This window comes from Sitodiplosis mosellana, unplaced genomic scaffold, assembly GCF_009176505.1.
Source record: "Sitodiplosis mosellana isolate CC-2019 unplaced genomic scaffold, AAFC_SMos_1.0 Smas_scaffold_46, whole genome shotgun sequence".
In the NCBI taxonomy this organism is placed as follows: Eukaryota; Metazoa; Arthropoda; class Insecta; order Diptera; family Cecidomyiidae; genus Sitodiplosis; species Sitodiplosis mosellana.
In genome coordinates this window covers 508,639-531,888 of record NW_022595288.1, presented here as the reverse complement: position 1 = coordinate 531,888, position 23,250 = coordinate 508,639, and the positions used below count along the sequence as shown (strand labels likewise).

At 36.6% G+C, this 23,250-nt stretch overlaps 5 protein-coding genes across 6 annotated transcripts; all 5 read left to right on the top strand.

Annotated features, from left to right (window-relative positions):
* Nucleotides 1-4,982: 4,982 nt before the first annotated feature.
* On the top strand, nucleotides 4,983-7,162 carry LOC129569842 (uncharacterized). Of its 2 annotated transcripts, XM_055449022.1 has the most exons (3): nucleotides 4,983-5,080; nucleotides 5,157-5,267; nucleotides 5,393-7,162. In XM_055449022.1, exon 3 carries the CDS (start codon nucleotides 5,444-5,446, stop codon nucleotides 6,878-6,880), a length of 1,437 nt encoding a protein of 478 aa, XP_055304997.1. In that variant the 5' UTR covers nucleotides 4,983-5,080; nucleotides 5,157-5,267; nucleotides 5,393-5,443; the 3' UTR covers nucleotides 6,881-7,162. The 2 variants fall into 2 exon arrangements, with proteins under 2 accessions (XP_055304997.1, XP_055304998.1); XM_055449023.1 differs by having other exon boundaries at nucleotides 5,059-5,267.
* On the top strand, nucleotides 7,159-9,334 carry LOC129569843 (uncharacterized). The gene is made up of 2 exons (XM_055449024.1): nucleotides 7,159-7,640; nucleotides 7,804-9,334. Exon 2 carries the CDS (start codon nucleotides 7,831-7,833, stop codon nucleotides 9,223-9,225), a length of 1,395 nt encoding a protein of 464 aa, XP_055304999.1. The 5' UTR covers nucleotides 7,159-7,640; nucleotides 7,804-7,830; the 3' UTR covers nucleotides 9,226-9,334.
* Nucleotides 9,335-13,760: 4,426 nt separating this feature from the next.
* LOC129569870 (uncharacterized) lies at nucleotides 13,761-15,145 on the top strand. Its single transcript, XM_055449064.1, has 2 exons — nucleotides 13,761-14,828; nucleotides 14,919-15,145. The coding sequence occupies exons 1-2, from the start codon at nucleotides 14,448-14,450 to the stop codon at nucleotides 15,138-15,140; spliced, it is 603 nt and encodes a 200-aa protein (XP_055305039.1). The 5' UTR covers nucleotides 13,761-14,447; the 3' UTR covers nucleotides 15,141-15,145.
* A 1,785-nt stretch (nucleotides 15,146-16,930) lies between these two features.
* Nucleotides 16,931-18,838, top strand: LOC129569872 (uncharacterized). Its single transcript, XM_055449066.1, has 2 exons — nucleotides 16,931-17,186; nucleotides 17,355-18,838. The coding sequence occupies exon 2, from the start codon at nucleotides 17,377-17,379 to the stop codon at nucleotides 18,751-18,753; it is 1,377 nt and encodes a 458-aa protein (XP_055305041.1). The 5' UTR covers nucleotides 16,931-17,186; nucleotides 17,355-17,376; the 3' UTR covers nucleotides 18,754-18,838.
* A 2,431-nt stretch (nucleotides 18,839-21,269) lies between these two features.
* LOC129569873 (uncharacterized) lies at nucleotides 21,270-23,151 on the top strand. Its single transcript, XM_055449067.1, has 2 exons — nucleotides 21,270-21,421; nucleotides 21,549-23,151. Exon 2 carries the CDS (start codon nucleotides 21,621-21,623, stop codon nucleotides 23,019-23,021), a length of 1,401 nt encoding a protein of 466 aa, XP_055305042.1. The 5' UTR covers nucleotides 21,270-21,421; nucleotides 21,549-21,620; the 3' UTR covers nucleotides 23,022-23,151.
* The last annotated feature ends 99 nt before the right edge of the window (nucleotides 23,152-23,250 follow it).

The following is a 23,250-nucleotide window of genomic DNA, read 5'->3' as shown; positions in this document are numbered from 1 at the left end:
CCAAACAAATAATGTATATAAAATGTATGGCGTTTCCAATCTCACCACTGTTCACCACAATCAGTCAAAGCATTAATGTGAAATGTGAATGACGCATGACAAAGTGACTTTGACAGCACACGCATATGAATTGTTGTCATGTTTACATTAAAATTACATTTGGTCCAAAATCCATTGATCCCGAGAGACCATAGACTTACACCGACTGGCCAAAGCATTTGGGAGTTATGATAGCTGAAGAGAAAATTAAAAAACAAATACAACCAAAGTTGCAGAGCATCAGATCCGCTACTGATGGCGCCATCTAGATTTTCCATACATTTTCATTCCACAATGTACCGAACTCAAACGAAACGTGTGTATTTTGTTGTTGTAATCATTCACGGAGTGTACCTGCTGCGATGGTATGAATACAACAGCTCTACATTTTATGTAATAATAAATTTTCGAAAATTAGATTGCGACTATACTTTCTCCATTAAATTTTTGACGAGGAATCGATTTTCGATTGAATTTCATCCAGGCTCATGTACATTGGTTTGTCCGTTTATGATTGTATTTGGTCCGTCCGTCCGTTTGTCCGTCCGTTTGTCCGAGTGACTTGTCCGTTTGTCCGAGTGACTTGTCCTAGGGGAATTTATCATTCAAAAATTCATGAATTCCGGTGTGTTTTGAGCTATATTCAGAATATCCACTCATATTCACAGATATTCAGTCTTTCTCATTTGACAGTTCAGGCTATTACATTCAAACTATTCACAAAATTTACAACATTCACATATAATCGAAATTTTGACAATGATTCAATGAGAAAAATATCCACAATATTCACAAATATTCACATTTCCCAAGCCTTGAATGAAACCCCTAGGACTTGTCCGTTTATGATTGGGATTTGTCCGTCCGTCCGTTTGTCCGTTTGCTAAATGTCCGTTTGATTCGGACAAACGGACGGACGGACGGACGGACAAAAACGGAGGAGAAAAGTCACTTACTTATCAGCAGTGTTGGGGTACGGTTAGTGACTAGTGTGTAAAATGTGTTAGTTTCGCGAATCAAATTGATATTTAGAGATACGGACGTGCATTCAAACGGATTTCGATCTGTTTGTTTTCGAACGGACTTCTCTTCAGTGAGTGTTAAATATAGTGTTGTGACAAGTGTATTTCGGGTAGATTTGCGAATTTAAATCGTTTAGGATAAATCATTTAATTCTTAGAGTAGTGAATGGTAGCCGTTGTAAGTATATTTTTTCCCGGAATTATACTAATTATTTTTTTTGTTCTTTCAGAAGCAGTTCACAAGGGAGCAAAGACGGAAGGAAGACCAAGGAAGAGAAGATGACAATCATCATTATTTCTATTTTTATTTATAGTATATACATTTAATAACATTTATTTTCTTTTCAGCGCGAACCATTGATATGCATTCTTGATATTTACAATCAAAAAATCAATTTGTTCACCAAAATAATATATTTTTTTGTTTTTTTTTAGCATTGCCGCCTTGGCCCTCTTCCGATGCACCAGTTCGAAGTGATCTCGATATGCCGACTCTTGATGATTTACCACTTCGAAGTGATCTCGATATGCCGACTCTTGATTCACCAGTTCGAAGTGATCCCGATATACTGACTATTGATGATCAACAGCCAACCACATCGGATGGTCGGACCGCCTCTGAATTTCCTTTTATCGACTCCGACTCTGATTAAAAAAATTACCAAATGTGAACGTGACGTGAACAATACTACACTGCTTCTAACGAATGCAAAACTACCGGCGAACTTAACCCAGAAAAAAAACAAAAAAAAATCAAGCACATAAATGGAATTCGGAATCGATTTGCGGTTGGCTACGGCAGGGTGGACCATGCTTACAGCATGGTTTTCTCTCCTGCTGATTCTCTAACTTTAATGAAAATAAAAAAATAAGAAAAAAGTGAAAGAACATACAATAGAAACAGTGATACAATAGAACAACGTAGACAGAAAAAAACAGTGATACAAACAGTGAAGAAGAACCAATGACGTGATATTTGTGTTGTTATCATGAATAATTTCAAGAGAAACTCCAATTTGTTTAGCATCTTGTTCAATTTGCATGACAGTTTCAGTGTTTAAAGCTTTACTTGAAATGCCAAATCGTTGAAGTGATGGAAAAGTTTCCATCATTTCGACCAAATTTAGATCGTTTATATTAATGGAAATGAGCTGTAAATCCAATCAGATGAAAAACCTCTAGACGAGGTTAAAATGGAGTGACGCTCCGTACGTGGATTTACCACTCAAAAAGACTGATATCTTATTGAGTGACGCTTTGACGCTGTATTACCTTTGGATACGAAGTTCAGAAGTGTTTTTCGCATTCACTATTGTAAAAATTTATTTACAATAAGGAAAAATATCGCGTCACGACTTTTGAATTTTGTTTCAAAGCTTTTAAGCATTTTGCCGTGTAAAAGACGTGACGCGATATTTTTCCTTATTGTAAATAAATTTTTACAATAGTGAATGCGAAAAACACTTCTGAACTTCGTATCCAGAGGTAATACAGCGTCAAAGCGTCACTCAAAATGATATCAGTCTTTTTGAGTGGTAAATCCACGTACGGAGCGTCAGTCCATTTTAACCCCGTCTAGAGGTTTTTCATCTGATATCACTAATTTTGTAAGGCTTTTTTTTTTGTTGGAAAAATACATTTTCATGTAGAAGTATGACTATTTTAAGGTCTTATCATTGGGAAATTGTAATTTTTAGGGTAAAACATTTGCATCCACATTTCACAAGTTTTGTAAATAGCAAATTTCCACTTTCATTAGAAAAATTTCCATTTCCCCTTATTGAACATTGTAAAATGTGTTTAAATTTCAAAATATCCATTAAAAGAGTGTTGAAGTAATCTTAGACCCATTACTTCATTGAAACATATTAATTTCCAAAAACAAAGCAACAAAGAATGCATTTTTATGTATCCCCCGAACATATTTTTCCTCATGAAATAAAACGAATTACATACGTAATCCAAACTTTTCCGCTCCGCAGCAATTTAGTTTGCCGCCCGCTTAATGTTTAACCAAAATTTCAATGGACCCTTTTTTCATAGCATTTTTGACCTTAAAATATAACTATTTCGACCATTTTCCATACAAAAGTGTCATTTTCAAACAAAATTTCAAGAAATGTTGATTCCGGACCAAATTTATGGGCAAGGTGTTCGGTTGTTTGAAGGCTCCCATTTTTTTTGCAAAAAAACATCAGTTTGTCTTGATCAAAACCCTAAAAAATGGCTTTCTGAGTGATTTTTTATACAAAAGTCTATTTTTCGAGGAAAATTTCAAGAAATGTCGATTTTGGACCAAATTTATGGGCAAGTAGGTGTTCGGTTGTTCACAGACTCCCATTATTTTTGCAAAAAAATGGCAGTTTGCCTTGATCGAAACCCTGAAAAATACTTTTTTCGGGTACTTCCCGTACAAAAGTGTCATTTTTCAACGTTTTTCAGGTCCTCAGTCGGAGGCTTATGGTACGAAATTGGTAGATCAGAATGAGCTCAAAATCAATCCGAAGCTTTGTCTTGACATGCCAAAACTTTTGGCTTTTACAGATCTCAATTATCTTGTCAACTTTTTGAGATAATCGGCGAACAAAAAGCTCGGACGCGGACGCGAACGACGCCATACGCACATCGCTATTTTGCACATATTTCATAGTAAACAACATGTTTTTGGAGGCAGATAGGTCTTGATCGATAGGATTTCATCCCATCTACATTGCCTAGTGTACAGATATGTGCTTTTTGAAGTTTGGCGTGACGTTATAGTGGTCCGAAAGAGGAGATGTCATGAAATTTTGGCTAGTAAAACCAATACTTTTCCATACAAACAAAGTTTGCGGAAAAGTAATACATTTGAATTACATATACGATTTTCATAAATGAAAAATACCAAATCGTATATTTATTGAACTTTTTGAAAATCTCATTCCAATTTTTGTTTATTATGACGGTTCACAGCAGTTTATTTAAAATAAAAATTACAAAAAGCTCTTACGTGGAGTACCAAAACTTCACTTCAGACACTTGCTTATGATTCAGAGCTTTTAGTATACAGTCCGCAGCTTCGACAGAAGCTCTACAATTTTTCTCGGGAATTGGTACATGTTCACAACGACAGACATAAAATTGAATACGTTGGCGATTCGGTTTGATGGGGACAACGATTGCATTGGTATACTAAAAGTGCATCTGATCGCGGGACTCAAGCGGTTTCATTGAATGGGCTGGAAAAATTGTCAGTCATTACTTGAAATACTCATGAGTGTACTAACATTTCGCCCCTTTTGACCAACATCAAAGAATTCAGCATCAAAGAATTTAACACCATTGGCAGACCAAACAGTCCAAACATGGAAACAACGGCCCGTAATCTCGTGAATGTCGAACGTGTTTACTTTGGAAGTCCAAAATTCAAAGAAATTTCATCATTCATTCGTTATTCACCAAAATTGAATAAAATCAAGATTGTATGTAGCTGGAATATAATTAAAGCAGACCTTGATCTTGCCACATGGAACAAGGAGCACTCAAAATTGGTTGGAGCACGAAAAATACCGATTTACATTAACGAAGAGATTTACTTGGCAAAAAAGTGGGCCACGGACAAAACTGACTTCAATTTGATTGAATTGAAACGCAAAAATTCATACGATTGGGACGAAGAGTACGTCTATCACTATTAATTTGTTAAATGATACAAATTCAGACACTGAAAAGGCCAATGTGTGAGGAAAAAAGCAAAAATCATTTCTGATTTTCATGAATTCTCCGAAAATATGTGTAGTCTTCTTGAATACGAAAATTATATACTTTCATGAACAAACCGATGAAATGAAAATAAATATTTGATAATAAACGTTCAAATTTTCTATTATTTCGAAGCCCCAAGAAACTTTTTCGAGTATACAACCAACTTCAGTTTGTTGACAGATAACCTCAACTTAGCGCACATCAAAGTCGAAACGTCATCTCCAATTTCGTCAATTTTCTGCACGGGTATCACATTCATAGAAATTGTTGAACAGGTAAATCCAAGTAAAACGCTAATTCCTTTCAGTTTGATAATAAGTGTCTCCAAAATATTAACATTCATGCCATCAGATTGAATTGAATTTACATGTACAAACCCCAATTAAAGATGATTTCAAGTGTGCGCTCTTCTCACGTGCCATCATTGACATTTTCATATTACTAACATTTCATCGATTGAAGGTAATTGTGACATACAAACTATTTCACTCTAGTAATTTTCAACTGCAATCGAAGTATTTTGAATATATGTTTTTCAACCGAAGAAAAAAGTCACTGCTTTTCATGTTTATTCCATTTCTATACAGACATCTTCAGTGAACCGACTTTGACAGCATAAGCAAATAGCTGAATCTAATATGAGCAAACGTAGAGGTAGTCTCAATGACGAAATTGAAGCCAAAGCAAGGAATATTGTTGTAGCTGAAGAGGAACAACAGCATGGGGATGAAGTCTTTGCAGCTCCAGTCAATGAACTACTACCACCCATATTCAATCTCATCGTCGATTGCTGTTTCGCAATTTTTGATTGGCTGCCATTGGACGATCTACATTCATTTGGTCAAACATGCAAATGGGCGCAACAAGTGGCCGGCACATATTTCCAAACGAACTTTTCATCAACTACAATTTCTAGTTACCGGAAAGATGGGTTTCAAGTAGATTATTTTGGTGTGCTACATAATAGTTTTTATACACGCCATTCCACTAATGTCAACAGTTTCAGCCGATTCTTTCGAGAATTGATGATTCCAGAAAGTTACATATTACCATTTCAAAATGTTGAAGCAAACTGTGGTGCTTCAATCAAGCATATTACTTTGAGGTTATACCTATCACCACTAAAAATCAAGTGTCTCAAAGGTGTATTGCAACAAATTGAAGGCATTCGACTTCAAAATTGCTCAATCGCCGGCGAATTTCATGACAAGTTCCTTAGGTTTTGTAAAAATCTAAGAGGTTTATGCGTGTCAGACATTACAGGACGAATGATGGGTAATGGGAATGATTGGCTGTTACGCAAGTACCCGACTCTTGAGCATTTTGGATTGGCGACGGGTGCAGTCAAAATTGACGAATTGAAAGTGTTTTTCGAACAGAATCCAAATATTCGAAGCTTTGAGACTCGAGCGGATTTTCTGTGGGCAAATAAGGAGATGTTCATGGCAGCCAATGCAATGCAGTTGGACACATTGACAATATTCGCAAACTATTGTAACAAGAAAAAACACTCACTTTACAATCTTCTGAATAAACTTCACGAAAATGGCTTCTATAAGCAGCTACGTTTACAATTGGACAGTGAAACAGAGCTAGAGCATTTGATTTCATTGCGAGGACTTCAGAAGCTAATGCTTAATGAGTCGATTGAAAGAGCTGATGCATTGAGAACTCCTTTCGTCAACCTTAGAGCTATTTATTTAGGATACAATTCCAAAACTGATGTGTTGGATGCAGAAAAGCTGGCACGAAATCTTGTGAACATTGAACAAGTCAACATAAGATATGTATCTATCGAGAACATCATACCATTTATACGGCATTGTGCCAAACTTAGAACAATCAAAGCCGGTAGTTTCACCGATTCCTCGAAAAAGCTCAGTTCAGTCTTCAAGAGTTGGAATCGAGAACGCGAAAAATTATCCGGAGCAACCATAGTCACGGTTCATGTGCATGAAAAGGATTTTTTGGAAGTGAAATGGACGAGGTCAAACATCAGCTACAGTTTGGTCGAATTAAAACGACAAAATACATTCAACTGGGAACGCGATTTTTACTACACCAAACCATTTTAGAGTGATTGTCATGTAACGTTCATTTATTTTCTCAAACCAAATTTCGGAATCCAAATTATGTTGAATTTATTTGACGAAGAAACTATTCTTCTATAAAAACAAGCTTTTGATGAGAAATAAAATTAAAACCATTTCATGTTTTCTACAGAATTCCAATACACTCTATTTTCGTCACGATATTTCTGCTTTGGGAATTTACTGAACATTTCATAAAATACATTTAAATAAATTGGAATTTAGAATTTTTTCTTCAATAAAGACACAAAATGGAATTCTATTGGACATTCTAGCGATTTATTATTTATGTTTTGGTTTCTTGTGATGATTGCTAGCAGCTCTTTTTCGTAAGACTTAAGTTTTTGTTGGAACAAGTGTTGAGGTTTCGAACATCTGTTGAAAAGTATACATTTTTTGAATCTGGTGCGAATGAACGCGATTCGAAATCCGAAAAATTCCAACGTTTCGAAATGCTGTCAACTTCAGATCGTAAAAAAGAACTCACGATAAATATCAAACGTCATCACATTTTACTGCGCAATAGCATTCCAATCGCTTTGGTCGTACTCTCGTTCTCCTGACGACATATTTGTTGCGTACATTAAAATTATCAGTTTTTTCTATAACAACAATTCAATTGTTAATTTGTTCGTTATTATCTACAGTCGATATTCGCCTTTCAATTACGTTTTGATAACCGGAGTTTGACCAGACCGAGCAGACTTTAGGTATCGTTGTATCGCTGACATTGCATCCATTGAAGGTAAGAAACATGTTCTGTTGAAAAATAAAAGAGTCACAATAATCTTTTATTTGAATCGTAAACTCGTTTGTATTTGCAAAATTTCAATAATTCTATTTTTCTTCTTTTCCCTGAACTTTCGACTGAAATATCCTCAATTTACTTTTCGAAATTCACACATCAGTTCTGAACAAGTCAAGCAAACGTCAGAATGGCCACACGAAAATCACCTCGCCTGAATGGGCCACCAGCCAAGGCAAGAAAAGAGAACGATCAACAAGACGATGTTGCCGTTGTCGTTGTCACTGACGCTGCCGTCGAGGAACCAACACCACCCGTTTTCAATCTCATCAACGATTGCTGCTATGCCATTTTGGATTGGCTGTCACGTGAAGACCTACGCTCATTTGGTCAAACGTGCAAATGGGCACAACAAGTGGCTACAAACTTCCACCAAATGAACCACACAGCAATGAATTATCGCGTCTATGGATTGGGCCAAATTTTTGGTCCCGCACTTTTTGATCTCCAAAACACACAAAAAATACACATTTGGGGAATGAACTTGGATCCATATCGCAACGTCAAGTCATACTGCAATAAACCGATCAAGCAAATCCGCTTGGGTGATACCATATTATCAGTCGCGAAAGTTAATTGTCTCAAAAAGCTTCTACGCACCGTCGAATGTGTGAAATTGGAAAGATGCAGAATCAACGGCGATTTCTACGAAAATTTTCTCAAATTTTGTATCAACATCAAGGGGCTTCATGTTGGTTCTAGCTATCACCGTAATCCGAATGGGGATCACATTTTGATTGGTGTTGACAATGGATGGTTGACCCGAAAATACCCAACACTCGAGCATTTGGAAGTAACTCGTGGTTTGGCTCGAAGGGTCGATGAGCTGAAGATATTTTTCGAACAAAATCCAAACGTTCGCAGCTTTGCCACTGACTCTACATTCCTTGAAGAGAATTTCGACTTGTTCAGAACGACAAAGATTAAATTGGATCTGTTGGCGATTTGGGATAATTCGGCTAGTGTGACCGCATTTCGTGATAACTTGAACTCTCTTCATGAACGTGGTGTCTTTCAACGATTGCACTGGTATTGCAGATTGGTATCTGCTAACGAAGCTTCATTGAATGCGCTGGAAAAATTGTCAGTTGGTCATTGGAATCTTGGTGAATGTGCTACCATTTCATCACTTTTGGTTAACATCAAAGAATTGATCATCAGATTCTATCTCAATGGATCAACAACTATGGAAACAACAGCTCGTAATCTGGTGAATCTCGAACGTGTTTATCTCGGTGAACCAACATGCGAAGCAATCGTGTCGTTCATTCGTCATTCTGCAAAGCTGAAGAAAATTAAAGTCGCTCATAGCATTGGAATGCCGAATAGCAATATAGACGGCCTTGATCTCGCGGCTTGGAACAAGGGGCGTGAAAAATTGTTCGGAGCACGAAAAGTCACAATCTATGTTCCGGAACACGTTTACTTGGCAACAAAGTGGGCAACGAACAAAACAGACTACAGTTTGATCGAGTTAAAGCGAGGAAACTCATACGATTGGGGCAGCGATTTCAACCTTTATTAAAAATTTCAAAATAAGTGAATGAGCGTTCCACATTCCACTGACAAACACAATTTCACAAATTTCTATATTTAAAACATCAATTTAAAAAAAAAACATTCCGAAGTTCCAATTTAGATCGTTTATTTAGGGAAAATTTTCAACATTTTCTGTTATAAAAATTTCTGAACTGAACGCCATAGTCCGAATTAATGTGCTCAATTGTTTAGTGTCTACTGTAATTGACATTGAATTGTTCGCGATATTCGTTGAATAAACAAAATAAAGGGAAAGTTCTTTGGAATTTTGGTGTTTTTCCAATATTTGTTCATTAATTATTTATTGATGTCATCCTGTTTAGATTGAAAATTGTTCTGCACATCGCATTCGTACAGAATTTTTGTACGTTCTTTTCTGCAAGCAAATCAATTCTTAAATATGTACAACAGCTTCACGTTCTACATTCCAATTAGAATTTATTCCAAACTAAATAATACTGTAAGAGAATCTTTTTCTGGATCTGATTAAATGGTGAATTATTTTATTGTGATTCAAACACATTAATAATAAGTAAAAAATCAAAAAGAGATTTTATCAAACTCTGTCGACATTTGTAGCTTGAAATAATCATTGTTTGGAAATTATATATTTGAACATGTGCTGAAAAATCAATGGGATTAACACGGAAGTAAAAAATAAAACAAATTCAAACTTCATAAAGACTGTGCGCAGAATGAATTCTCCATCGTGGCCATAAATTTGATCCTGTGCCAATTCCAAATTACTTATGGAAATTGTGAAAAACTCTTTTTTTCAACAGATGTTCAGATATCATTGACTTCCTTGACAAATTCACCTATAGATAATTAATTATTTTTAACAACCATTTATTTTGGCTTTGAGATTCTTCATTCACACTTCATGGAATACATTTAAATAGCAGTTTATATGCCGGGAAATACATTTTTTTTTAACTAAGTGTATTTTTCGAATGAACACGATTCGAAATACAAAAAATTTCAACATTTCAAAGTGCTGCCAACTTCAGTTCGTAAAATAGAACTCTCGGTACATCAAACGTCATCATTCATCATATTTTTCTGCGCAATAGCATTCTCATTGCTTTGTTTCTCGTTCTACTTAATAAACGATAAATCCAATGGAAACATAATTTTTTGTTTTTTTCTACAAAAACTATCGATTGATACAGTTTTCATTATTTTTCACAGACGATTATCAACTTTGACTTGCATTTGGAAAATCACAATATAACCACACCTAACAAACGTCAAAATGGCTACACAAGAGTCACATCGCCTCAATGGACCACCGGCCAAGGCAAGAAAAGTGGACGATCAACAAGACACTGTTGCCGTTGCCGCCGACGCTGCCGTCGAAGAGCCAACACCACCCATTTTCAATCTCATCAACGATTGCTGCTATGCTATTTTGGATTGCTTGTCACTGACAGATCTACGCTCATTTGGCCAGACGTGCAAATGGGCACAACAAGTTGCTGCCAACTTCTACCAAATGAACCACTCAGCAGCGGATTGTGTGGTCAATTTATTTGGCATTATTCGTGGTCCTGATGTCTTTGATCTCGAAAACACTCATAAAATCCGCATTTTGGGCAAAAACTTGGATCCATTTCGTAACGTCAAATCATACTGCAATGAACCGATGAAGCAGATCTATTTGGATGATACCACATTATCAGTCGCGAAAGTCAATTGTCTCAAAAAGCTTCTACGCACCGTCGAATGTGTGAAATTGGAAAGATGCACAATCAACGGCGATTTCTACGAAAATTTCCTCAAATTTTGTACCAACATCAAGGTGCTTTGTGTTGGTTCTGGCTATCACCGTAATCCGAATGGAGATCACATTTTGATTGGTGTTGACAATGGATGGTTGACCAGAAAATATCCAACAATCGAACATTTGGAAGTAACTCACTTTGGTATCGCTCGAAGAGTCGATGAGCTGAAGATATTTTTCGAACAAAATCCAAACGTTTGCAGCTTTGCCACCTACTCTACATTCCTTGAAGAGAATTTCGACTTGTTCAGAACGACAAACATCAAATTGAATACGTTGACGATTTGGTTTGATTCGGCTAGTGTGACCGCATTTCGTGACAACTTGAACTCCCTTCATGAACGTGGTGTTTTTCAACGATTGCACTGGTATAACAATGGGGTATCTTCTGATCATGTCGCGTCATTGAATGGGTTAGAAAAATTGTCAGTTGGTTATTGGCGTGCTAAAGATTGTGCTACCATTTCACCACTTTCGGTCAACATTAAAGAATTGAGCATCCGTTACCATATTGGAGGGTCAACTATGGAAGCTACAGCTCGTAATCTGGTGAACCTCGAACGTGTTTATCTCGGTGTACCAATTTCCGAAGCAATTGTGTCGCTCATTCGTCACTCAGCCAAATTGGAGAAAATCAAAGTGAAATGTGTGTGGAATTTCACTGAATCTGTTCTTGACCTCTCGGCATGGAATAAGGAGCGTGAAAAGCTGGCTGGAGCACGAAAAGTCACAATTTATGTTCCAGAAGACATTTATTTGGCAACAAAGTGGGCAACGGACAAAACGGACTACAGTTTGATCGAATTGAAGCGAGGAAACTCATACGATTGGGACAACGATTTCAACTTATTATTTAAATAATCTAGAACTTGTTCCATTGACAACAATTATTTCACGAATCGCGGTACTTTAAACGTACATTTTGATACAAAAAGCGAGAACTTCCAATTTAGATCATTCGTTTAGGAAAAAACGTTCAATTTTTTCATTTACGTCAATATCCAAAACTCACATAACTATTCAAAATGTTTAATTACCGCTTATACATTATGAGTTCTTTGAAATACCTTAGCTTGACACTTAACTATATGCAATGCGCAACATTTCAAATAAATGTGTTCTCAATCATTGAATTAATAAAATAAATAGGACGTTCTTTGGAATTGTTTGGAGTGTTTTTCTATTCCCTGTTTATTGAAAAAACAGTTTTTTCAAAAAAACTGTTCATGCCTTTATAAATTTAGTTTGAAATTTTTTTCAGCAGATCGCATTCAAATGGACTTTATGATAGACTCACTTTTAGTGTTTTCTTTTTTGAAATCTAACAAATCCATTCTCAAAGATGTACATTGTACAACCACGTTCATTTCTTCATTCTAATTGAAATTTATTCGGGACAAAACAATACTGTAAGAGAATCTGTTTTGCTCCAATGGATCTGATTAAATGGTAAATAATTCTATTGTGATTCAAATACATTATTTAATATTCAAAAACGAAAAAGATACTTCATGAAATCTGTCGACAGTTGTAGCTTGAAATGTTCATTGTTTGAAAATTATATCTGAATATGTACTGAAAAATCAATGGGATTAACATAGTGAAAATGTAACAAAAATCAAACTTCATGAAAAGTGTGTGTATTCCAACTACGTAGAGTAGAGTCCTTCAGACTAGGGGAATTTATCATTCAATGCAGCTTGTATGTTTCATGCCTTTTTCTGAAATTCAAACAAACTCTTATATATACATTTAAAACCAAAAGATTTACACAGATTCACCATTAAACTGTAAATCAATCGTGATAAATACGGACAAATGTTGTGAATCTGAATGAATCAAATGCATCCTAATTTGACAGTTCTGTCGCAATCTTGAATTTCAAAGAGCAAAAGATTGAGAAATATTCATAAGATTCACACCATTTGGAAAGTGAGTGATTCCCCTAGCCTTCAGAATGAACTCTCTATCGTGGCCATAAATTCGATTATGTTGAAATTCCAAATTACTTATGAAAATTGTGTAAAACGCTTGTTTTCCACTATGAGCCTGATATCTATATATATATTGCTATCGTCATCTCAATTGGTATTTAATTTCTATTTATAACGAAATCTGTTTTAAGATTCTACATTCAACTTGATGAAATACATTCAAATAGCAATTTACATGCCGGGGAATACATTTTTCAAATGTGGTACAATTTTCGAATGAACGCGATTCGAAATCCGAATAGTTCCACCGTTTCGAACTGCTGTCAACTTCATTTCGTAAAAATGAGCTCACGGTTTATCAAACGTCATCACATTTTACTGCGCAATAGCATTCTAATCGCTTAGAGTCGTACTCTCTTTCTGCTGACGGCATATTTAATGTAAGGTAAATCCAATGCGTACATTACAATTCTAAGTTTTTCCTATAGCAAAAATTCAATTGGTAATTTGTTTGTTATCACCTTCAGTCGGAATTCACCTTTGAATAACATTTTGATAACCGGAGTTTAGCTAGTCCGAGCAAACATAAGGTATTGTCATATTCCTGACATTCCATCGATTGAAGGTAAGAATTGAGAAATAAAAAGGTCACAATCATCTATCATTCGAATGATTTGGAGCAAAAAATGCTTCAAACCATTCATTCAACTCTCAAAATTTCAATGATTTTTTCTTATTTTTCCTGAATTCATCCTCGAATTACGTTTCGCAATTCAAACATCAATCAGTTTCAACTAAGCTGACACAAGCAAACGTCAAAATGACCACACAAAATTCACCTAGCCAACCACTGAATGAACCACCAGCTTAGGCAAGAAAAGTGGACGTTCAACCAAATGTAGTTTCTGTTGCCATCGAAGAACCAACATCACCCATTTTCAACCTTGTCAACGATTGCTGCTATGCAATTTTGGATTGTTTGTCTTTGAAAGACCTACGATCGTTTAGCCAAACGTGCAAATGGGCGCAAAAAGTTGCTGCCAATTTCTTCAAAATGAACCATTCAGAGATCAAGATGTACACCAGTCCCGATAACTTTTACCTGAAAAACCTCCAAAAGTTGCACATTCACGAACGATACTTCCAGCCATATCGAGCAATTGAAGAACATTGCAATCAACCGATCAAAGAAATTCAATTGGAAGTTACCACATTATCTACAGCGAAAGTTAATTGTCTCAAAAAGGTGTTACGTACTGTTGAACGTGTGAAAATACAAGAGAGCGAAATCAACGGTGACCTTCATGAAAATTTTCTCAAATTCTGTGCAAACATGAAGTGCTTTGTGTTCGCACTAAATTAAAAAACCATGGCAACTCAAATACCGATCACATTTTGATTGGTGTCGATAATGGTTGGTTGACTCGAAAATATCCAACACTCGAGCATTTGCGATTGATTTGTAAAGACGCGCTTAAAATCGATGAGCTGATGACATTTTTCAAGCAAAATCCGAATGTTCGCAGCTTCGCCACTAATTCTGCATTTCTCACAGCGAATCTGGACTTGTTTCGAACGACAGACATCAGATTGGATAAGTTGGCGATTCGCTTTGATGGGAATCATTTCTTGGAAATTTGTGAGACTTTGAAATCCCTTCATGAACGAGGTGCCTTTCAGCGATTGCACTGGTATACCAAAAGTTTACCCAGTCAAGTGGCCCAAGTGATTCCATTGAATGCGCTGAAAAAATTGATGGTTAATTTTTGGAGTGCTAGAGAATGTACTAACCTTTCACCACTTTTAATCAACATCACAGAACTGAGCATCAGATACAATGGATCAAACATGGAAACAGCAGCTCGTAATCTGGTAAACCTAAAACATGTTTATCTCGGTGATCCAACATTTATATCAATTGCATCGTTCATTCGTCACTCAGCAAAATTGATGAAATTAAAGGTCGGTCATGGTTTCCAAATATGGAATTGGACCAAAGGAGCACTTGATCTCGCGGCATGGAATAAGGAGCGTGAAAAGCTGGCTGGAGCACGGAAAGTGACAATTTATGTTGACGAAGATATTTACTTGGCAACAAAGTGGGCAACGAACGAAACGGACTACGATTTGATTGAGTTGAAGCGAGGAAATTCATACGATTGGGACGATGATTTCATCTATTAAAAATAAATTGACGTATTTCGCTGATGGATGAAAATAATTTCGCGTATTTCGATATTTCGAATGGCAATTTTTGTTGATGCATCTTATCCGTTGAATAAAAATTCGTCATGAATAAGAAATAAATGAAATGTTAAAATACTTGTATGTGGTGTTTTTCATTCCATTTTTCTATCTCACTGTTTTCTGGTTCAAGCAAAATATGGATGTCTTACTTTTCCGTACACAACGTGTCAAGGGAAAGTGAAGGAATTGGTCCCGAAAACTTTTTTCGCAAAATTAGCTTAGATCATCATAAAAACTCATGAAACGCGTAGAAAACCACTTTTTGAGACACTTTTCCGTTCGTGTGCCGTCGTCGTTGTCGTCGTTGTCGTCGTTGTCGTAGCTGTTTGTAAACACGATAACTCAAAAAATAATTGAGATAATCAAAATCTGGAAATGCCAAAAGTTTTGTATCCAAAAAACTTAGTTTAAGTTCGAAGATGAGCCATTTTCGATTTGATCCAGGGGTACTTGCCCTAAGAAAAACCTCAAAAAATTGACACTTTTGTATGGGAGGTACCCGTAAATCGACTCTGATTGGCTCCAAACTTTCTGAGATTTCATTTTTTGGGAAAAACATAAGATTCTGAAAGTTTGAAACCAATCGGAATCGATTTACGGGTACCTCCCATACAACTTTTTTGAAATTTTGACTAAAATTACCGATTTTTGGACAATTTTGTATGGGAGGTACCCGTTAATCGATTCTGATTGGCTTCAAACTTTCTGAGGTTTCATTTTTTGGAGAAAAAATAAGATTCCGAAAGTTTCATGTTGATCGCATTTGCAGAAGTTTGATTTTTTGTCCTCAATTTCGGCCGACATTTTCTTGGAAAAATTTGAGGGCCAAAAACCAAACTTCTGCAAATGCAATCAACATGAAACTTTCAGAATCTTATTTTTTCTCCAAAAAATGAAACCTCAGAAAGTTTAAAGCCAATAAGAATCGGTTTACGGGTACCTCTCATACAAAATTGTCGAAGTTTTAGTTAAAGTGACCGATTTTTCACTTTATTTTTATTATTATATTTTTACTGCCTTAATTTCAAGAAAATTCACAAAAAATAATCAAACGTACCCCAAGAGAAACGGCCAATATGTTTATACGCTGTCTATCCGCCGAAAATACACTACAATATATACACGCTTATTGAACGCCGAATCGAATATATATTCTAGTGTATATTTGGCGTATTCTTCGGCGTGAAACATATTGAAACATATTCAGGCGCCCTCTGGTGGCCATGAATGCATTCGTTTATTCAATATGTTTCACGCTGAAGAATACACCGAATATACACTAGAATATATATTCAATTCGGCGTCCAATAAGCGTGTATATATTGTAGTGTATTTTCGGCGGATAGACAGCGTATAAACATATTGGCCGTTTCTCTTGGGACCTACGGACAATGCAGGCCAACGGTACGGAAAAGTTCGGGATTACCAATGTAATTCTTTTTATTTCGTTACAAAATTAATTATTATCCATTATCCTTGACCTAAAGTGTACAAGTATTTTCGTTCTTCGAAATAAATGTACAATGTTGTGGCAAAGAAAAGGCGTTCAAATATTTGTCGTCAAATGTAAGAACAGATTCTATTCGAAAATTTCAAACAATTATTTCGAACTTATAACCAACTTCAGTTCATTGACAACTAACCTCAATTTAACGCAATATCAAATCTGAAATGTCATGCTTCAGCTTATTTCGCAACAACATTTGCACTCGTACCACACTCTTATGAGTTTATTGAATCGAAAAATCAAAGCAAAATTTTGAATTATATTTAATTTCGCATTAATTGTTTCACAAATCTGGTATTTCTCGTCAAAAAATCGATTCGGATCGTGATTAACGTGTTCAATCCAAAGTCTACGCATAATTTTAAGAGTTTATTGTACAATCCAAGTTTGGTTTTCACTGCACATTGGCACGAAGTTACAGATAACATTTCGTATTGTATTGTCATATCGAATTGCTGACATTGCATCTATTGAAGGTAAGGAACAAGTTGTGTTGAAAAATTCTTAAAGTCAAAAATAATCTGTCATTTACCTTGTGAACGTTTGTATTTGAAAAATTCCAATAATTCTACTTTTCTTCCTTTCCTTGAACTTTCGACTGAATTCATCCTCAAATTACATTCCAAAAATCAAACATCAACCAGTTCCAACCAAGCTATCATCACAATGGCTACACAAAACTCGCCTCACCTGAATGAACCACCAGCCAAAGCAAGAAAAGTGGACAACCAACCAAATGCAGTTGCTGTTGCCGCCGACGCTGCCGTCGAAGAACCAACACCACCCATTTTTAAACTAATCAACGATTGCTGTTATGCAATTTTCGATTGGCTGCCACGTAAAGACCTACGCGCTTTCGGCCAAACATGCAAATGGGCACAACGAGTTGCTGTCGACGTCTGCAAGATGAAACATTCGGCAAAGTACTATGAAGTTTGGGGAGACTCTGTACCAGAGACCGTCGATATCGAAAGCGCACAGAAAATACGCGTTTGGGGCATAAAATTGGAGCCATATCGCCATATCAAAGCATATTTCAATCAATCGATCAAGGAAATTTATCTGGTGAATGCCACTTTGTCCAACGCGAAAGTAAATTGTCTCAAGAAGGTCTTATACACTGTTGAATATGTAAAAATGGATGATTGCACAATCAACGGCAATTTCTACAAAAAGGTTCTCAAATTTTGTTCAAGTTTGAAGGTTCTGTGTATTTACGGTTGTCAACTTGGTCGTTCCACCAGACATCCAAATGGATGGTTGACACGAAAGTACCCGACACTCCAACGGTTGGAAGTAATTCAAACATTCACACGAAAAGTCGATGAACTGAAAACATTCTTTGCACAAAATCCGAACGTTCGCAGCTTCGCCATCGATTCTGTATCTCTTGGAAAGAATTTGGACCTGTTCAAAACGACAGACGTAAAATTGGATGTGTTGGAAATTCGGTTTGATGGAAATAAGGATAGTTTGACAGAACTACGTGACAACTTGAACTTTCTTCATGAATTTGGAGTCTTTCAGCGATTGCATTTGTATACCAAGCGGGTATCGGATAAAGTGGTTTCATTGAATGCGCTGGGAAAATTGGCAGTTGTTTTTTGGTGTGCTGATGATTGTGAAAACATTTCACCTTTTTTGGACAACATCACAGAGTTGAGCATCAGATTCAACGTCGATGGATCAACTATGGAAACAACAGCTCGTAATCTGGTGAATCTCGAACGTGTTTATCTCGGTGCACCAACATCCGAAGCAATCGTGTCGTTCATTCGTCATTCTGCAAAGCTGAAAATAATCAAAGTCGCTTATAGCTTTCGAATGTCAAACAACACTGAAGATGGCCTTGATCTCGCCGCATGGAACAAACTACGTGAAAAATTGACTGAAGCTCGAAAAGTCACAATGTATGTTGAAGAAGACGTTTATTTGGCAACAAAGTGGGCAACGGACAAAACTGACTACAGTTTGATCGAATTGAAGCGAGGAAATTCGTACGATTGGGACGAAGACTTATTGTACTTCGACTTCGATTATTAATTTACTAAATACTTAATCGTCGCTTTGTAAAAGACTCATTCATCATTTATGTCAACTATCCAAAATAAAATGTTTCACAATCAAGTTCAAATATAGCGAGTAAATAAAATTAAAAACGTTCAAAAATTATTCCCTTTCAAATTTTTACTTTACAACCAACTTCAGTTCATTGACAGCTAACCTCAATTTGATGCGCATCACACATTAAATGTCATTGATTGAACATTGAAATCAGAGTAATCCTCTAAATTTTATGTAGTCTATTGATTATTTCCTTGAAGGATTTCGCATATACGGTCGAAATATTGCATTGGGTTCCAATAATAATTATTCAATCCACGAATAAAGTCTAGTTTGAAGTGTGTTTCTAACAAACGATAGTCTAGTTGCCATTGCGCATTATCGACAGCATCACAATAAATACACGTTCATTGCTGATTTACATTGAATCGACAAGTAAGACCGAAATCTTATCGAATAACAAAAAGAAATAGTAATCAATCGAATTCAATTTGCAAATTCTTCACAAAATCCGTGATCACAGAAGCCAAAAAGAAAATTGGTGATGAAAGAGTGGTAATTTTTTCCTAAAATAAATATATTTCTTTCTTTTTTTCTTTTTATTGAAGATTCCTCTAGATTGATTGAAATATCAATTCCCAATTACGTCCGGAAAGCTGAACATCAATCAATTTAAACTGGGATGAAGCGCACATACGTAAAGATTGTAACACAAAAGTCACCTCGCCTGAATGGGCCACCAGCCAAGGCAAGAAAAGTGGACAACCAACAAAATGCTGTAGTTATTGTCACCGACACTGCCGTCGAAGAACCAACACCACCCATTTTCAATCTCATCAACGATTGCTGCTATGCAATTTTGGATTGTCTTTCATTGACAGACCTACAATCATTTGGTCGAACGTGCAAATGGGCACGACGAGTTGCTGCCAACTTTTACAAAATGAACCATTCGGCGATTGTATGCACATGCACAGTTCCATCTCTCCCTCTAAACGAATCCAATGTCTTCGATCTTGAAAACGCACAGAAAATACACATTGAAGGTAAAGACTTGGAACCATATCGCCACATTTAATCATACTGTACTCAACCGATCAAGCAAATTTACTTGGGACAAATCACACTTTCGGTCGCGAAGATCAATTGCCTTAAAAATGTGTTACGCACCGTTGAACGAGTGAATATGGATAATTTTAAAATCAACGGCGATTTCTACGAAAATTTTCTCAAATTTTGTACAAACTTGAAGACGCTTAGTGTTCGAACTAGCTACTATCACAATCCAAACGGAGATCACATTTTGATTGGTGCAGATAATGGATGGTTGACTCGAAAATACCCAACGCTTGAATGTTTGGAAGTGACCCATAAATTCGCACGCAAAGTCGTTGCGCTGAAGACGTTTTTCGAAAAAAATCCAAATGTCCGCAAGTTCGGCACTTACTCGACTATCCTTTTGGGGAATTTGGAATTGTTCAAAAAAACAGACGTAAAATTGGATGTGTTGGCGATTCGGTTTGATGGACAAGAGGATAGTTTGACAGAACTGTGTGACAACTTGAACACTCTTCATGAACGTGGTGTCTTTCAACGACTGCACTGGTGTACCAATGGGGTAACTGATCAGGTGGCCCAAGTGGCTTCACTTAATGCACTGGAAAAGTTTATGGTTAATTTTTGGAGTGGTAGAGGATGTACTAATATTGCACCACTTTTGGTCAACATCAAAGAATTGAGCATCAGATACACTCTTAATGGATCGAACATGGAAACAACAGCTCGTAATCTGGTAAACCTCGAACGTGTTTATCTCGGTGCACCAACATCCGAAGCAATAATGTCTTTCCTTCGTCATTGTGCAAAGCTGAAGAGAATCAAAGTTGCCTATAGCTTTCGAATGCCGAACAGCACTAAAGATGGACTTGGCCTCGCCGCATGGGACAAGATACGTGAAAAGCTGGCTGGAGCACGAAAAGTCACAATTTATGTTTCAGAATACGTTTACCTGGCAACAAAGTGGGCAACGAACAAAACTGACTATGGGTTGATCGAGTTGAAGCGAGAACATTCATACGATTGGGACGAAGAGTTCGTCTATTACTAATTTATTAGGTACCGTATGAAAATCTCTAATTTATCATCTATGTCCGTATTTCATATGGTTTCACTGCCCGTACAAAAACATCATTCTTTGAAGTCTGAATAAATAACGAATATTCCGTTGGTAAAATATGAAAAATACAAAGTCCTCTGTACTCCCAAGTTCTTTTTTCGTAGATTTGCAACCAACTTCAGTTCATTGACAACTAACCTCAATTTAACGCCATACTAAATCTCAAATGTCATACCTCAGCATATTTCGCAGCAACATTTGCACTTGTATCACACTCTAATGTGTTTATTGAATCGAAAAATCAAAGCAAACGGCTTGATTATATTCTATTTGGCATTAGGCGTCTTCACAAATCTGGTATTTATCGTTCGAAAATTGATTCGGATCGTGATTAGCGTGTTCATTGTTCAATCCATAGTCCACGCATAATTTCGAGAGTTTATTGTACAAAAAAGTCTTGGTTTGCACATTAGCACGAAATTACAGGTTACATTTGGTATTGTCGTATCGCTGATATTGCATCGATTGAAGGTAAGGAACAGGTTTGGTTGAAAATATTCTAGAAATCAAAAATAATCTGTCATTTTACTCGTAGTCTGTATTTGAAAAATTTCGATAATTTTATTTTTTCTTCTTTTCCATGAACTTTCAACTGAAGTCATACTCAAATTACGTTTTGAAATACAAACATTAACCAGTTCCAACCAAGCTGTCGCAAGCAAACATCAAAATGTCTACACGAAAGATATCTCGCCTGAATGCATCATCAGACAAGGCAACACAAGTGGAAGATCAACAAAATGCTGGTGCTGTTGCTGTTGTCACCGATGCTGCCGCCGTAAAACCAACACCACCTATTTTCAATCTCAACGATGATTGCTGCTTTGCTATTTTCGATTGGCTGCCACGTAAAAGTCTAAACTCATTCGGCCAAGCGTGCAAATGGGCACAACGAGTTGCGGCCCATTTCTATCAAATGAAACACTCAGCAATGGAATGTGAGGTTAATTCATCACATCATATCTCTGGACTTGATGTCTTTGATCTCAAAAACACGCAAAAGCTGCGAATTTGGGGAACGAGCTTGGATTCATACCGCCACGTCAAATCATATTTTAATCGGCCGATAAAGCAAATTTCCTTGGGACGTACCACATTATCTCTGGCGGAAGTCAATTGTCTCAAGAAGGTCCTACGCACTGTTGAATGTGTGAAAATGGATAATTGCATAATCAACGGCGATTTCCATGAGGATTTTCTTACATTTTGTCCAAATTTGAAGGTTCTTTGTATTTACAATCGATATGGTCGTTTCATCCGTAATCCGAATGGAAATCAAATTTTGATTGGTGTTGACAATGGATGGTTGGCTCGGAAGTATCCGACACTAGAACGGTTGGAAGTAATCCATAATTTCGCACAAAAAATCGATGAACTCAAAACATTTTTTGAACAAAACCCGAACATCCGCAGCCTTATCACCAACTCTGTATTTCTTGTGGCAAACTGGGACTTGTTCAGAACGGCAAACATTAAATTGGATACGTTAGCGATTCGTTTTGATAATGCGGATAATGTGATGGGAATTTGTGACAGCTTAAATGCTCTTCATGAACGTGGTGTCTTTAAGCGATTGCATTGCTATAATAAAAGCATCTCTGATCAACTGGCTTCATTGAATGCGATGGAAAAATTGGCGATTACGTCTTGGAGTGCTGGTGATTGTGCAAATATTTCACCACTTTTGATCAACATCAAAGAACTGAGCATTGATGATATAACTGTTAATTCACACATGGAAACCACTGCTCGTAATCTGGTGAATCTCGAACGTGTTTATCTCAGTGAACCAACATCTGCAGCAATTATGTCGTTCATTCGTCACTCACCAAAATTGAGGAAAATTAAGGTCGAGTATGGTTCTCTAATACTGAATAGCAAAAACGATGGACTTGATCTTGCGGCTTTGAACAATGAACGTGCAAAATTGGCTGGAGCACGAAAAGTTACGATTTATGTTGGAGAAGGTGTGTATTTGGCGATAAAGTGGGCAACAACCAAAACTGACTACAGTTTGATCGAGTTGAGGCGAGAAAATTCATACGATTGGGACGAAGATTTTATCTATTGAAATTTCACCAAAAATACTGTTTTGGGAATGGAATTGACTAATTTATTATTAATTCAAGTCAGCTTTTCAGCAGAAAGCATTACATCCCTTGTGTTCTATCGGTGCTCTTCTAAGAGAGCAGCGCCTTTATTCGCGCTATTCATTTTTCCTCTTTGAACATTTTCTAAAACTATCACAGCAATATACAAGAGCGCAAATCTGCTTGTCTGCGCTCTCGCATATTCCTCTT